Genomic DNA, 14,842 nt, shown 5'->3' on the forward strand with positions numbered 1-14,842 from the left:
TGCTTAAAAAATGAAATCTTAAATTTTACAGTGTCTATGCTGACCGCTAAGCTTAAAAACGTAAGCACGATAAACCTAGTAGGATTTAGATGTCTTTTTATTGTGCTCCTGTTGATTTCTGAGCAGCCTGTGTTTCATCATGCAGTGAACATTAAATCAGCATTTCTGACACTCTGCTTCGTGTCTGATGCTGCCATGTGTCCCTGAAGGAACAGCCTCATTCAGGCAGTTTCCTTTCCCTTTTAGTGCTTGCTTTGCTTAGAGCTTGGCATTTCCAGCTTTTCTCATTGAAACCAAGGTAAAACAGTTTGAGAGGTGGCAAGTGTGTTTGGGCTGTCGTCTCTAGCTTTGGTGCTGTGCTTTCTCCAAGCCAGGTTTTCAAAGTTGGTGCCTGTAAATAGAGGCTGCGTTCTAGGCAGGAGCAAATTATGACATAAGATCTAAGAAGCAACTCTGCTCTTTAGCTACTTTTCCTGATTCCTTAAGATGGTCATCTTGTTTTTGGAATATTTCCTTGTCCGTGTTTTGTACATACTTTTTGGTTTTTCATTTGCTTTCCTTAAGTTGTAAGAAACTTGAACCCTGTGTTTGGTCCCAGCAAGAGGAGTATATTCTGTCATACGAACTCATGTTGAACAGTTGCTCTTCAGTATGGGTGGTGTTCTCTTTTTAGACATGTCCAAAACCTCAGTGAACATGGGTTTGAAGGTGCTCATGGTGAGTAGTTCTAGTTTTGATATGTCATCTCACTTGATCAAAACATGGAACCTTTACAGAACTGGATAGAGGGCAAATAATGCTCATGGGACCAGCCAGAGTTTCCATCCTGGTAGGATACAGCTCTCCATTTAAGGTAGGTATAGCTAACACACCTTTTTGTGAAGCCTTCCAGAAACTCTGTTCCATGTTAAAAAGCAGCATAAATAGTATGCTGGCAGTACTATGAAAGGAACATTCTTCAGGGTTGGGATGGGATGGTATTGAAGGTATGTATGTTGTAGCTGTCTGGAGTATGAAGTTCTCATCCACAGTGAGACTAAGTGAGGGGGTGTGTTTAGCTTCATCTCTCTAAAGAGAACTGTCAGTGTGTGAAACTTTCATCAGGAACTGTCATTTGTTTGGGTCCATTCTGGGATGGTATTATATGAGAACAAAATGCCCTTCAGCTTCACATTGTTTCTGTGTTATCTTTTGTCAAGACTTTTGGTCTAATTAGTCTGTGGGCAATCAGCCTGTTGTCAGGAAATAATCACAAGATGTCAAAATCTCTAATAAAAATTTATGTAAAGGGCATTTGACTACCTTGGCCAATTAATTTATCGAGCTTTGATTCCTGCATCTTCTGTGGAGATTGACACCTCTTGTAATAGGTGTTTCTGAGGAAACAAGCCTCTTCCAGCAGCAATCATCTGCACCCATTTGGACTGATGTGTGTTACTTTATAAGCTGCTGGGTCTAGCTTGGTATTTCAATATCCAGATAAAGGTTCCAATCTGAATAGATTTATGAACTGTCCCAGTGACCAGTGGGACAGCTGGCAATCTGTAAAGCTGAGCTTCCGCCTGAGACTTGGCAGGCCCAAGTGCTGAAAGGCCTTAGAAGGGGTGTAACCAGTGATGCAGCACAGATGGAAAGGAATAGCTTCAAAACACTTAAATGTCAGCCTGTTCCCTTCAATGCTCTCACCAGGTTAAGGCTCTGTTTGCAGGGAACTGCAAACTGTCCCAGTATAGTCCTTGGAAATAAGAACGCGTGATCTGATTTGAGCTGAAAATAATCCAGTCATTGTGAGGGAGAGGAAGTTGCCATGCTAAAGGAAACCGGTTGTCATCTGTGCGTAATATTTCTGCAGTGCCTCTTCTGATTTGGCGTTCAGGTTATAGAGCCAACTGCTACTGCTCCTAATGTGAGCAGGAACAGGCAAGCTCAAACCTAATATGGCAGTAGTGGGTTTTCCTTGGTGGTTTTCTGCTTCATTTACTTCCAGGGAATTAAAAGTTTTGCTTTTAATATTTTATTTCAATAATTGGAGTGGAAGGTATTTTTCTTGATAAAGAAGGAATTGATTTAGATGAATAAATGGAGTCCTTCCTGCTTCCCCAGGGTGTTGGGAAGCTGGCAGGCATCTTCCTGCTCTCAATGTGCAGTTGTTCAGCACATGAGAACATGCTGGGCAGATGACAGTGCAGCCCTGTTCTCTGAAGTCCCTGTTAGTGATGGGGCTGGAATGCCAGTGTCACATCAGAGATATTTTCGAAAAGCACTAGCACAATGCAACTCAGTCCTTGGCAGCAGGGGGTACTTTGAGCACAAGCATTGGCTTCTATGCTCTTACTTTCAGGTTTATTTTTTTTTTAGTTTACCTTTTATATTTGCTCCAGTTGTTCTTTGCCAAGAGCAGGATGACAATCATGACCCAAATAATAACCTTTTTCTTGAGCTACTACAGGGAGTTCAGACCAGAGGGAGAGAGGAGCCATGTCTCTTAAAGGTTTTAAAATTCACAAACAGGACATTTTTGGTGAATGCTGCTTTCTTACTTATGAAAAAAGTCTTGCATAATCTTCGTTCATACCCCCTGACCTTCCCTGCCTAACTCTGGAGGGGATTTAGAGAGGGGATTCAAGGGGGATCTCCTCCCTGCCTCCTTCCCTGATGCCGCTCCATAAACCTGTCCTGCTTTATGGGAGAGGTCCCACAGATTGCCTTGAGGGTGGGAATCCACACAGGAAGAAATGGATGTTGATATTTAATGCTTCCATTTCATTGGGAATAAACCTTTCCTTCCCCTTGGACTGGAGAGTAACGAACTGCACCTGCATGAAAGGCCACTGTTCTCAAAGAGCAGTGGTGTTATGCTGGGCTGGTCTCCTGGGATGCGTCTAACGATGAGTTGAGGGTGCGTTTGATGAAGAAACTCAGTGACATGGGACTGTAAATTATCAGGTACTTACACCTAGTACAAATATCAGAGAAACGTGGCAGCCTGGGGATGCTCATGATTGCTTCCCTCCAGAGTATTTCAAAGGGTAGGCTTTAAATCTGATGGCATTTCCTGCATGGAAATATAATGGCTGATTAGCTAAATGTAGGACTTGATCCTAATCCCTCTGCCTGCTTCCATGACAAAAAGGTTCTAGTGAGTTTATGCTTCACAAATACAAGTCTTGCAAGCAATTTATCTTTTTCTTGTAGCTCTTCATGGTTTAGTGCAGCTGCTATTTGTATTCCAATTAATTACTGGCACAAGTGATTACATAGAGTTGAGGCGCAATTAGGACCAGCCTATAATTGTGTTTGAAAGGGCTATGGATGCTTTTACAGATGGTTTCCCTGCTAGATGAGATTGGCCAGTCTCTCCAGCTGCCTTCAGCTTTCCATGTTATTTCTCCCTAAGTGTTAGTGCAGTGACTTAAATCTTTCATTGGGGAGTGTTCTTGCTTTCTGCCTCTAAGAGTACATTAGCTTCTAAAGGGAAAAACCTTTAGAAGCATTTAAACCTGCCACAGTTAGAGAGGCAGTAAATAGTAAGACATAACTTTGTACTAGGCATCCACTGGCAGGATTGATTAAGAAAACACAAACTAAAACATTTAAATTTGTTGGAGAGCAGGTGATTCTGTGCCCTCTCAGCATGTCAGTGTCATTCTTGGCTCTTTTGTTACAAGATAATTGTGTGTTTAAACAATTGTGTGATCCTTGGGAGCCAAGCCCAGGCCTTGGAGATGTGCCTGTGTTGGCCAGGTTTTCCCCTCCCACGGGTTTATGAAACATGGAGGGAGAGGAAAACCACTCCAACTCTGTAATGGAAAAAGGCTGGATTCATTAGGAACTCCTCTGAGCTCATCCCCCAGGACCTCATTACCCTCCCAAACCCTATTTGCAGCTCTCCCCTAAAAGCAGCACAAAGCTAGTGTGGTGGCCTGCAGCTCCCTGCCCACAGTCAGCCTGGCTGTGTGCCCCTGACATAGCAGAGCTGGGGAAGTGGAGGTTTGATAGCCATCCCACATGCAGGAATGTGGCAGCTCCTGGCCTTAAAGGGCTGCCCAGGGTCCTGCAGCCTGGTGGGGTAATTGCTGGCCACGTTCAGGTGCTGCTCCTGAAGCTTGTCAGCATGTTTTGACTGGTTGAGACCCCCATGCAGAGCCCTGCAGGGGTTGAACAGCCTCAAGAGGCAGGAACAGTGGTGCTAAGGGCAGCTTCAGGCCTTGACCCTGGCTGCAGAGGGGCAGAGATATGTTTGCTGAGAAGGAGGTCCTTCTCTCCATGCCCTGCCCCATGACTGTGCTTGCTTGGCTGATGGGCTGAACCTCTGCTGGGAGCATTTCCCTTAGAGGAGAGCTGGGAGGGAGCTGATTGCTGCTCCTGGGATGCAAAGTAGTTTTCTGGGTGGGTGGAGACTTAAACTGAGATTTGGTGCTTGCTAGGAAGGCATGTGTCTCATCTGAGCAAGAATCTTACAGAGATTTGAGGTAAAAGACTTCATAAACCAGTTCCAAACCCAAAAGGGAGGGCTTTGACCCCTTGTTTCCATGTAGCTGGGGCCTGTCTCATTCACAGCCTGCTGCCTGGGCTGCTCCAGCTGTGTTTTGAGGTGCCTGGGTGGGATATGCATGAGCAACGAAGGAGCATCCCTGTTGGAGCTGGGAGGAAGGTGGCTTTGGCACTCACACCCTGGAGTGAGTGTCCTGGTGAAGCTGCAGTTCAGCATGTGCGTTTGTGAGAAGGGGGGCAGTCAGTACATGGAACAGTGATGCCTTAATGGCTTTAAAACTTCTCCCAAGGTCTCAGCCTCTGAGTTCTGGCATACAGGATAAAGCTGTAAGCATGTTTGCTCCCACTGCATGGCGGCAAAGAAAAGAGTAATTTGTTTTGGCTCCTCCTCGGGAAGTAGTCTTTAAACTAGGATTGCCTCCTAGTGTTTATCCCAAATGTCTCTTAGCACTCTGGCTGTTGCAATTTTCCCTGCTTTCTGAAGATCCATCTGAAAATGTTTGAAAATAGTGTAAAAGCTCTGACATGCTCCTTTCAATGGCCTCTTATGCCATTTAATCCAGCAAATGCCACATTTTTAAATCTCCTTTTGTTTATGGATTAGTATTTTTGTTTTGTTTTTTCCCTTTGCCTTGTTCCCTTCCCATTAATTCCCACAATAGGAGCAGGGTTTTTCCCAGCTCTCTGAATTCAGCATGACCACACTGAGCAACAGTTTCACCCTTGCTAAATCTAATGTACTTGAAGCTTCTGGGGCCAGCTGAGGCCCTTGCTTTGGATGGCCACTCAAGGTGGATTCAGGCACATTGGGTTTGGGGAAACAGTCTGTAAACCAGAGCTCATCTTATCCAAAAAGGAGACAATACAGTGTAAGGTGGTGAGATGCTGAAGCCTTGATGAAATTTAGAGTGTGGAGCGTTTCTTGGGAAAGAAAAAGGGGGGTGTCCCTGTGTGTACCAGCCCAGGGTGCCCTCACCTTGCTGGAAAAAAAAAAATATTTTCCTGGGCTGCCTGGTGAGGCCAGGAGTGTATCCCTTTCTTCAAGTCCTTCCCAATGACACACACAAAAACGTGGGAACATTGTCATTTAGAAAATTTTTTATTTTTTATTTGCAGTGTGGTAATTCACTGGAGTGTGGAAAATGCTGCTATGGGAAATAATTTCAGTTGAAGCTCTTAATGCTGTTATGTGCTTGTATAAATGCATTACCTCTGACTGGTGTTAGCTTGTTCTGAAGCTTAGTAGTAGGAGTCTGCTTTGAATGTATCTGAGAAACCATCAAATCCTCTTTTAGCTAAAAGTCAGGCAAGCTCCTAGGAGAGCAGTTTGATGGGATTGCTACTAATTCCAGCGTTAATAGTCCTCTGCTGTTAAAGTAAGCTTGCCCAGAGCTGGGGCAGGTCCTGGGGTTTCATCCCAGGAGCCCACTCCACATGGGAGGCTTCATCACCACCTGAAGCTCTGTGCAGAGCAAACCATTGGTTATGGCACACTTAGAGCATGGAAAAGTAGAAACACAGTTATCGATCTCAACTTCTGAGTGCACTCGGGAGCTATTCAGAAGGTAGGTGGGACAGGATCTGTGTGGCCAACATATCTGTGATTGCCTTGGGACCCCAAAGCTATGTGGTCAATGGGCCGCTTCTGTGTGGCCTCACCGTGTTCATAAGGCTTTTCAGATAAATCACAAGATTCCTACCCTAAACCAGCCTGCTATCTGTATTAGAGATAATGACAGGGGTAAACATAAAAGGAAAATCAAAGGATTAAAATCAATGGAAGTTAATAATCTGTATACATTCAAAGATCTAGGCTAAAGAAGGGAGACAACAAACCATGGGTGGAAGTCAAAGGGCCTAATAATACAGGGAGTTACAATGGAAAAAATGGAGCCATATGTTCCAGATGAAAACAAGAGCACTCTGATTTTGTGAATAGTTTTCTCCCTCTTCTACTCAAATTTTAAAATGCTGGCTAAAATATTCCCCATTGCTTTAGATGGATTTAAGTGGTTAAAAAAAGGGAAATTTAAAATGTCATATTTAATCAATTTTTCTCTTTTCACTTTAAATTTAGAAAAAGATTAAGGCATATTGAGAGTTACTTTTTCATTATATGGCAGGAGAGGCGTCTGACTTTGGGCTGAGCTTTCCACAAGGAGAACAAGAGCAGAGGTAGGAGTGAGCCCTTGGTCCCATGGAAGTACTCATAGGAGATAGGGTCCACCCTTGGCAATCGTTGCTCCTGCAAAAGACAATTTTATGGTAGATACATTATAGCTATAGTGCCAGTGCCCCAGGACTCCGTCCGGGACTAAGCCGCTTCACCCTTTTTTGTGCAGCACCCCCTACATTAATAGTCATCCATGTCGGGGTACAGGAGGAAGCCCATGAAAGTAGAATCGTTGACATTGTCAGCGTAGACGCCGTTGTTGTTCCCGTTCCCATACACCTGAAGCCAGACCTCATCCCCGGAGCTGAGGTGCAGCAAGACAGAGCCACTTGCTTGGTCAACATTGTTGTTCTGGAACTGGTCGTAGGTGAAGATCACGGCCTTGCCCTTCTTGTAGAGACTGACCTTGACATCTGCCAGGTAGACCGTGAGGTGGTACGCGAAGTAGTAGGTGCCGGGGACATTGCAGAGGAACTTGCCAGTGCTGACGTCGTAGTGGCCCTGCTCGTTGTAGAAGATCTTGCTGAAGCGGATGGGGATGTTGGGGGCAGGGGGTCGCTCTGTCAGCCCTACGCTGAAGGCAGAGCGGTGGACAAAAGCACCTTCACCCTTCTCCCCCTTCAGTCCCGTGAATCCAGGAGCTCCAGGAGGTCCCATCATCCCTGGGGGTCCTGTCGCGCCTGGCGCACCTATAGGACCTGCTGCACCTGGGGGACAGAGTGGGGATTGGGAGTTGTGTTTGCAGTGTTGGTGGCTGCTACCCACCGTCCCAAAATGCAGAGGGGGCTGTGGCATGAGGATCTGCTCTGCAGCACAGAGCTGAGGAAAGGCTCAATGACCTCAACAGCCCCCAGGAGCGGAGTCAGTGAGTGAAAAGCCTGCTCACTACCCCTCCCCCTCCTCTCCCCCGGCTATATGCAGAGCTGCTGAGAGCAAGCATCTGAAAAAAACATCACTAATTGGGGAAACAGCCACCACACCAAACTCTTTGACTTGGGTTATGGAATCTCCATCCCAGGAGATACTCAAAAGTCATCTGGACAACAGTCAGGCATTGACCCCCCAGACATAAAACCTGTTGGGACTGGGGCTGCCCATGGACTCCAGCACCAATGTACTACCTGTTTCTCACCAACCTGCATCTCCTTTTTCTCCCTTTAGTCCGTCTTTTCCATCTTTCCCATCCCGACCAGGGAGCCCGTTGTGGCCAGGGTAGCCAGGTGCTCCTCCCATCCACTTGGCACATGGCATTTTGGGGTCAGGCTGGTCGTCCTGGGCAGCCACCTCTGTGCAATAGGGGGCCATCAGCAGCAATGAGCACAGCAAGATGCCTGCTGGGCCCCTCATTGTTGGTTCCTGATGCAGAGAGTCACTTTGTTAACTTTAAAGATTAATAGGGGGGAAAAAAGTGAACAAAACCTCCCTCCTGAATAATGCAGAGGCACAGAAGACTAAAGTTTGAGTCAGCACATCTGAAGAAAAGCAGTTCTGTTCGCCCGAAGGGCCCCTCTGCATCCAGCGTGGTGCTGGTGTGAGCTCCATAAGCCAAGCTGGGATGGGCCACACTGTGGAGAGGAGTGTGGAGAGGAGCAAACAGCAGTTACTCCTCCAGCACTCACAGGCTCTTTGCACAGGACAGATGTTTCAGGACCGAGCACAGCAGATGCCAGAGTTATCTATGGCTGATCTCTGCTCAATTAGCCACGATACACCCTGACTCCTGCTATAAACTGCTGACCTGGCTCTACCTAATGTGAACAGAAACCATAGCCAGGCTTTCTAGCTCCTCTGAGCCACCATATGAAATTGTGATTCTGGTTTGTTTTCCACCCGAATTACATATTTTGATTAGTGCAAGACAATGTGTGTAGTATTTAGACAGTGTAGTGTTGTATTTCTCTTTAATCTAGTTGCTTTGCTGGTCTGAGCAATTAGTGTGGCTGCCCAAAACCAGGTCGATGGTGACATCCTACAGCCAGTCCGGCTCCCAGAAATCAGCGGGACCTTGGTGGGCTTTGAGTCAGGCCAGTTCAGTTAGGACACAGATATTTTAAAATGATCACTGTTGTGTGAAACTGATCCCCAGTTCCTTTTGGAACAATAAAGGTATCCTGTTAGGAGCATTGTAAGTGGCATAACAGGCAATGAAAAGTGAAGAATACCATGGCCATTAGAGTTCCTTAGCTCTGTAATTTCCAAGAAAAATAATATCTTGGAGCAATTCCTTTGCAGGGTTGATTTTTCCTAGGCAAGCTATTTAAATGTCATATTTTAAATAATGTCTTATTAGTTCTCGTGTAATTGCTTCAAAGAAAACTTAAGAAATGGGCTGAGTTTAGCTGGGGTAGAATTAGTTTTCTTTGTAGTAGCTAGTACGGGCTGTGTTTTGGATTTGTGCTGAACACAGGGTTGATAACAGGGATGTTTTTGTTATTGCTGAGCAGCACTTGCACAGTGTCAAGGCTTTTTCTGCTCCTCACCCCACCCCACCAGCAAGAAGTCTGGGGGTGCACAAAGAGTTGGCAGGGGACACAGCTGGGACAGCTGACCCCAACTGACCTGAGGGATATTCCATACCATACCATACCTTATGGCATCTTCATATGCTCAGCTGTAAACCATGGATGAGGTTGGCCTGGGGCTGCTGCTCAGGGACTGTCCAGGCATCAGTTGGTCGGTGGTGAGCAACTGTTTTCATTTGCAACGCTTGTCTTTCTTGGGTTTTATTTCTCTCTCTCTACTATTTTCTCTTTCATTGCAACTTACTATTGTTATTGTTACTATTTTATTTCAGTTATTACACTGTTCTTATCTCAACCCATGAGTGTTCTGACTTTTACCATTGCAATTCTCTTTCCCCCATCCTGCTGTGGATGGGGTGTGAACAGCTGTGTGGAGTTCAGTTGCCAGCTGGGGTTAAAATACTACAGTAACAAAGAGGTTGCTGTGATTTCAGTTTTTTGCAGGATTTTTAGGGGGCTTTGAAGAACACTTCAAAGCTGTGTTTAATTACTTTGGTGGGCAGTGCCTAAAATCAGGGTACCCCCAAACCCCTGCCCTCCCGGCCAGGCTCCAGCAATCCAGCAGCCACACAACACCCTGTGATGGGGCTGGTGCCCTGGCTCAAGGGCAGTTTTGGGGCTGAGGGTGCTGTGGGGTCCAGCAACCACAGCCTGAGCCTTAGGCAGTGTTTCTGTGTCCCTGTACTTTGGGAACCGAAATGCCCCTTCACAGCAAAGGATGTACTGATTGTCCATGAACCAGGGGGGACCAGGGAAACAGATGTCTATAAATCCTGAAAGTGGCTTGGGTTGGCAAGCAAGGGTGTGTATATTGGGCACACTGTGACACAGCCCCTTTGCCATGCCCCAGTGGTTGGCACTAAGCAGAGGGACCCTTGTCCCCCCTTTCCAGGTCCTCGCTGGCTCATGTACCCTTCCAAAATCAGCACAGGCTGTCTGGGGACATCTAACTGCATTAAAACATGGTAGCGATCCAGAAAAATCTGCCTCAAAATTGTGTTTTTTGGGCGATGGGGTTAGTTCTGCTTTCTTGTAAGCTTCCTAGAACCCAAATATCATTACGATTTTAGCGGTGTGCCAGGTCTTCTGTTGGTGCCAAATAAACCTCTCATATAAAGTCGCAAGCAGTGCAGGTTTGAGGAGCCCAAAGCAGGGCTACAGGGAGCTTTTCTGGCAGCTGCCCAGCCAGCTTGCTCCAGATAGAAAGATAGAACTACTACTTTTGCTACAGTTTGACTCAAGCACAGGTGGTTTGCTTGTTTGAGAAGCCGAGTAATTCTCTGGCATATCTTAAAAAGGGAAAGTCTTAAGCTGTGTCTGTGAGCTCTTAGTTCGGACTCTGGTTTAGGTGTGACATCCTTTTGCTCTGTCTTACCCATTTCTTTTTGGTTTTCCATCTGATGCTCATCAGTGTAACATGAAATAATCTGCTGTATTTGAATGTCACTGGTACCTTTTGGACTAGGAATAGATGAACTCAGTACTCTTGGTGGCTTTCAGTAATTCCCTTGGCAGCTGCTATATCAAAAGCTCATATACATTATATGAAGCTTATTCATTTATCAGCAGAAACCAGAGTATCATCCATAAGAACAATGCCATTCCTAAGTGCTATATGATTCAGATCATGATTCAGAATTTAAATTTCAGATAACACTATATAAATATTGTATACTCAAAAAATCCACACCTTTCTGTGCAAAATAGAACCAAAAATCCATCTGTTTTCCCACTACAGCATTTTCCTCAAAGGGTATTAACCAGGGCTTTGACTGTCAAGCTTTTTTCTTTTTGTAATTACTCATAGCATAGATTTTGCTGATGTTCCAGTGGTGATTTGCTCCAGGCGGTTCAGACTTTAAATCTGGGTAGTGCAAGTTTCTGGTGAGGAATTGATACAACTTGGGGATATTTGAGGCAAACCCAATCTTTACTGGAGTCTTTGAGGAAAGAGGTGAATTGAAAGGTGCCCATGCAGTACTTGCTGTTATAGCCATCTGGTTTTTCACTGTTGTTCCTGACTACTTTTTGATTTAGGAGTTTTGTTCTCTAAATAGTGTTTCCAAAAAGGGGAGTATGAATCTAATGGAGATCAGCTATTCTTGGTTTAAAATATTCCCCCAGCTATTCTGAGAATAACCCTAAGAAAGGAAACTTCTTGCGAACAGAAAGTCTGTCTGTTTTATTTAGCCCAAAAGAAGAGAAAATCCTGAATCTAGTAAGAGGAAAAAAATAATCATTCTTACCAGCTGCCTTGAGTCCTAGTTGGCTTGCTGCAGTCTCTTTGGAGAATGAGGTCTGGCTATCGCATCGCTATCCCTAAGGGCACAGGAAGATGTCAGCTCAGACACCGCATTTTCCATTTGTCATTGCGCATGCTGACCTAAAACTTGGGTTTTCCCATTAATTTTTCCTGGACATCACTTAAGTTTTGGACCACTTGTATAATCCACTGGGATAGCTTGTGAAGATAGCCTTAGAGGGAAAAGATAGGTTTGGGAACTGGATAGGAACTGAAAGAGCAGTGGTTTGCTGGAAAGCCTGTGTGACAGGGAACGCCTGCTTGACCAGGACTGGGCTTGTCCAGCTCAGCCTGTTGCTCTCTGCAGATTGGAAATGTTGTTAGCAGCTGATGGAGAAAGTGTGTCTCCAGCCTTGCAGTAATGCACTCACATGGGATTTTTCAATGTGTTCATAAGTGTATTATTGTTTGACAAGCTCTGGCTTCCCTTTTTAACTGCAAGAACTATTCCTGCCTGGAGGCTGCTGCCACACCAAAGAAGGGCAAAGCTGCCTGAGGGGAAAGGCAGCACTGGGGGAGGGTTTCTTCTTAAGGCAGCCAGATATGTGCCAGAGCTATTGTAAATAACTGGAGTAATTTCAGCCCCATGGATGGCTTTCCGCCTATCTTGCTTTTTGGCTTTAGGTGAAAACAAGGTCCCTTTTTCCCTGTGCCTGTCTCCTTCCAAAATGGAGGTTGAACCTCGGTGAGCAGAGGCTTTCCTCTGCAGCTGCTCCAAGGCACTTCAAGGTTAGCTCGGTGGGACCTTAGCAAACCTGGGCTCCCAAAACCAGACCAGGAAAAATTAGTGTGATGTGTGTTGTTGCAACTGGGCATTGGGAGCTGGTGTCCTTGTTGAGAGGGGAAAGTCATCCAAGTGAATGTCAGCAGGGCAGTATTCTGAATTGCTGAGTTATTTTAGAGACCTGGCTATTTGGAGGGACTAAAAAGATGTATACATGAGCATATAAATAATTTCTCATATATAGAGCTAGGAGTCAGCAAGGGTAAATTTTTAAGCCTGAGAAGAAGGTGCCAAAGGGAGGAGCCACAGGATAACTGCATATTGCCTGCCTTGTTTTGGTCAAGCCCTTAGTCCAGCATTTGAAGAATATTTTTATTTTTTGTCGGATGATGGTTCTTCCATGCAATGTTGAGACTTAAAACAATCTGTCATGCAACCCCAGTAAAATATGACAGTGATCTAGTTGGATCTGTTTTGTTATAAATGTGATTTTCTAGACCTATGTGTGCATTGGCGTGTGTGTGATGCCAATGTTTCTGTTGAAGTCTCTTGAGCAATGAATGGAGGAGCAGGATCACGGAACTGAAACTGGAACTGTTTTTGCAGTAGAGCAAGAGGTTTTCAGCTGCCCCTGCCCTGGGCGTGAGCAAGACAAGGCTGGTTTCCCTGCCAGCTCTCAGCTTGAACTCCAAAATGTATGATTGGGGTATTTGTTAGGCTGCTAGGATTTGAGAATTGGACCTGATGTGTTTAACAGGTAGTGCTAAAATTACCAAATGGTCTTTCAATTCAGTTGCCGGGGAAATACCACAGTGATAAACCTTTCAGTGGTCCATCAAACAGCTTTCCAAATGTTATCCCTGGCTCCCAGAAGAGGAGTGGAAGTTTATCTCAGGGGGTACAACCAGTTGATACAAGCTCTGGCACACTTGCTTGCGGTTTTTTGTGTTACTCACTTGGTTTGCAGATTGATGCTGGCTCCTGTTCCTGCTGCAGAGGGAAATACTGTAAAATCCAGGGACCTGCTTTCTGGCTGTGTGATAGGAAAACATTTAAAATGCCTTTGGCTCCGCCTGGTGACAAGCAATACCTGCCACCAAATGTGGGCTGGCCCAGCAGTGCCCACAGCTGTGGGCATTGCCCAGGGGCAGCAGCTCTGGTGGGGACCGGGGAGTGTTTTGGCACAGAGAAAGCTGCTGCCCACAAGTCCTGCAATACCTTCTCTGCTTTGCCCTGTGGTCACCAGCTCTCTGGTGTGGGACTGCCCGAACCTCACTTGGCTACAGACCTTGTGCTGGGCCTAGATGTGTTTTCTCACTTGGATCTGATGCAAGCCAGTCCATATGAAAAACACAAAACTGACTTGATGGATTGTGGCTCACAGCTTTCACTAAGAATTAAAAATAAGCACGAAGTTATATTTAGCCCTCTATAAACAGGAATAAAGTAGAGCAGGAGGCTCATTATCAGCTGTGCTCCATCAGTGCAGTCCCAATCCCTGCTGGTGTTGTTTGAGGGGTAGAAAGCTGCTTTGGTCGCAGGGAGGTTGAGATGGCTGCCTTGGCAGAAGGTTGGTGGCTGCCCAGGCCAACCTGGCCCTGTTCACAGGATCCATGCCATGGGGCTGGGGCAGGAGCCCTCAGCTGCCCACCACTGTCCTCCCCCAGCAGGGTCAAGCCAGCACCACTGTGGAGCAGAGTCCGTGGGAACCTTTGTCCCACTGGTTGTCCCTTCCCAAAATGGCTGTTCCCCTCTCCAGCCCCAGAGCTGGGGCTCCTCCTCTGGGATCTGTCCGTTGCTGTGCTCTGATTCACTGTCCCCCCGGGACACCAGGCCACTCCCTTGTCTTTCCTCTGGCCCTGGATACCGCATGTCCCAGAAACAACACACATTCCCCACTTTGCTAAAAACAGCAAGAGCTGTGTATGCTGTCCAGCAGTGTGGCTGGCCTGCTGCTCTGGGCTATTCTGGTGCTGTCTGAGCCTGTGCGCCCTAGAGGGACTGCAGCCTCCATGCCAGGGTCCGCAGCCTCCATGCCAAGGGCGCTGCTGGCTCCATCCCAGGGCACTGCAGTCAGCTCCAACCAAGTCCACTCGTATACCCAGACAGACCCTGTGCCCATCCCTGCCATTGCCACATGGGCACCTGCACTGGGTGCAAGACAGTGGTGAGTGCTGAGGGGCCAACTCCAAACAAAAAGCAGTAAAATGGCCTTTAGAACAGGTGCTGCTGCCCGTAAGGCCTCATATCACAAACTGCAATTGCCCGTGATCCCACGCAATGCACTGCCGTGTGCCCAAACCATTCCCTGTACAGCCTTGTACTTCCCTCTAGTGGCTAATTATTAATGGAGTAGAGGAGCTCCATTAACTCCAGCTCCTGCAGCAGGCTGGAGTATGTCAGCCTGGTCCATTGTGCCCTTGGGGGCTGCTCAGCCCCTTCTCCATCAGCCTGGCTCCTGTGGGATCCGCTGTGCTGGTGGATGCACCTTGTGCAGCATGGCTTTGGGCTGCTGTGGCCATTCATGTCCCCATGGTGATGGAAGGGAGGCACAGGGGTCATCAGCACAGCAAAGCAGAGCAGCCTTTCCTGCTACAAACTTGTGGATTGTGATGTTCCCATTAGAT

The 14,842-nt window shown here is 46.5% G+C and overlaps 1 protein-coding gene across 1 annotated transcript; it reads right to left on the reverse strand.

Moving 5' to 3' along the window:
• Nucleotides 1–5,574: 5,574 nt before the first annotated feature.
• ADIPOQ (adiponectin, C1Q and collagen domain containing) lies at nt 5,575–11,804 on the reverse strand. The gene is made up of 3 exons (XM_051781597.1): nt 11,436–11,804; nt 7,804–8,023; nt 5,575–7,374 (listed from the first exon to the last, which is right to left on the reverse strand). Exons 2-3 carry the CDS (start codon nt 8,012–8,014, stop codon nt 6,848–6,850), a joined length of 738 nt encoding a protein of 245 aa, XP_051637557.1. The 5' UTR covers nt 8,015–8,023; nt 11,436–11,804; the 3' UTR covers nt 5,575–6,847.
• Nucleotides 11,805–14,842: the final 3,038 nt, after the last annotated feature.

The sequence above is a fragment of the Manacus candei genome, unplaced genomic scaffold (genome assembly GCF_025592945.1).
Source record: "Manacus candei isolate 608988 ecotype Guabito, Panama unplaced genomic scaffold, ASM2559294v1 h1tg000015l, whole genome shotgun sequence".
Taxonomy (NCBI): Eukaryota; Metazoa; Chordata; class Aves; order Passeriformes; family Pipridae; genus Manacus; species Manacus candei.

Excerpts from the sequence above, each read along its gene's own strand:
- ADIPOQ (XM_051781597.1), bottom strand. The coding sequence starts at position 8,014 with ATGAGGGGCCCAGCAGGCATCTTGCTGTGCTCATTGCTGCTGATGGCC. Across the intron at positions 7,375-7,803 it reads GGGAGAAAAAGGAGATGCAG|GTGCAGCAGGTCCTATAGGT; the intron begins GTTGGTGAGAAA and ends TCTGTCCCCCAG.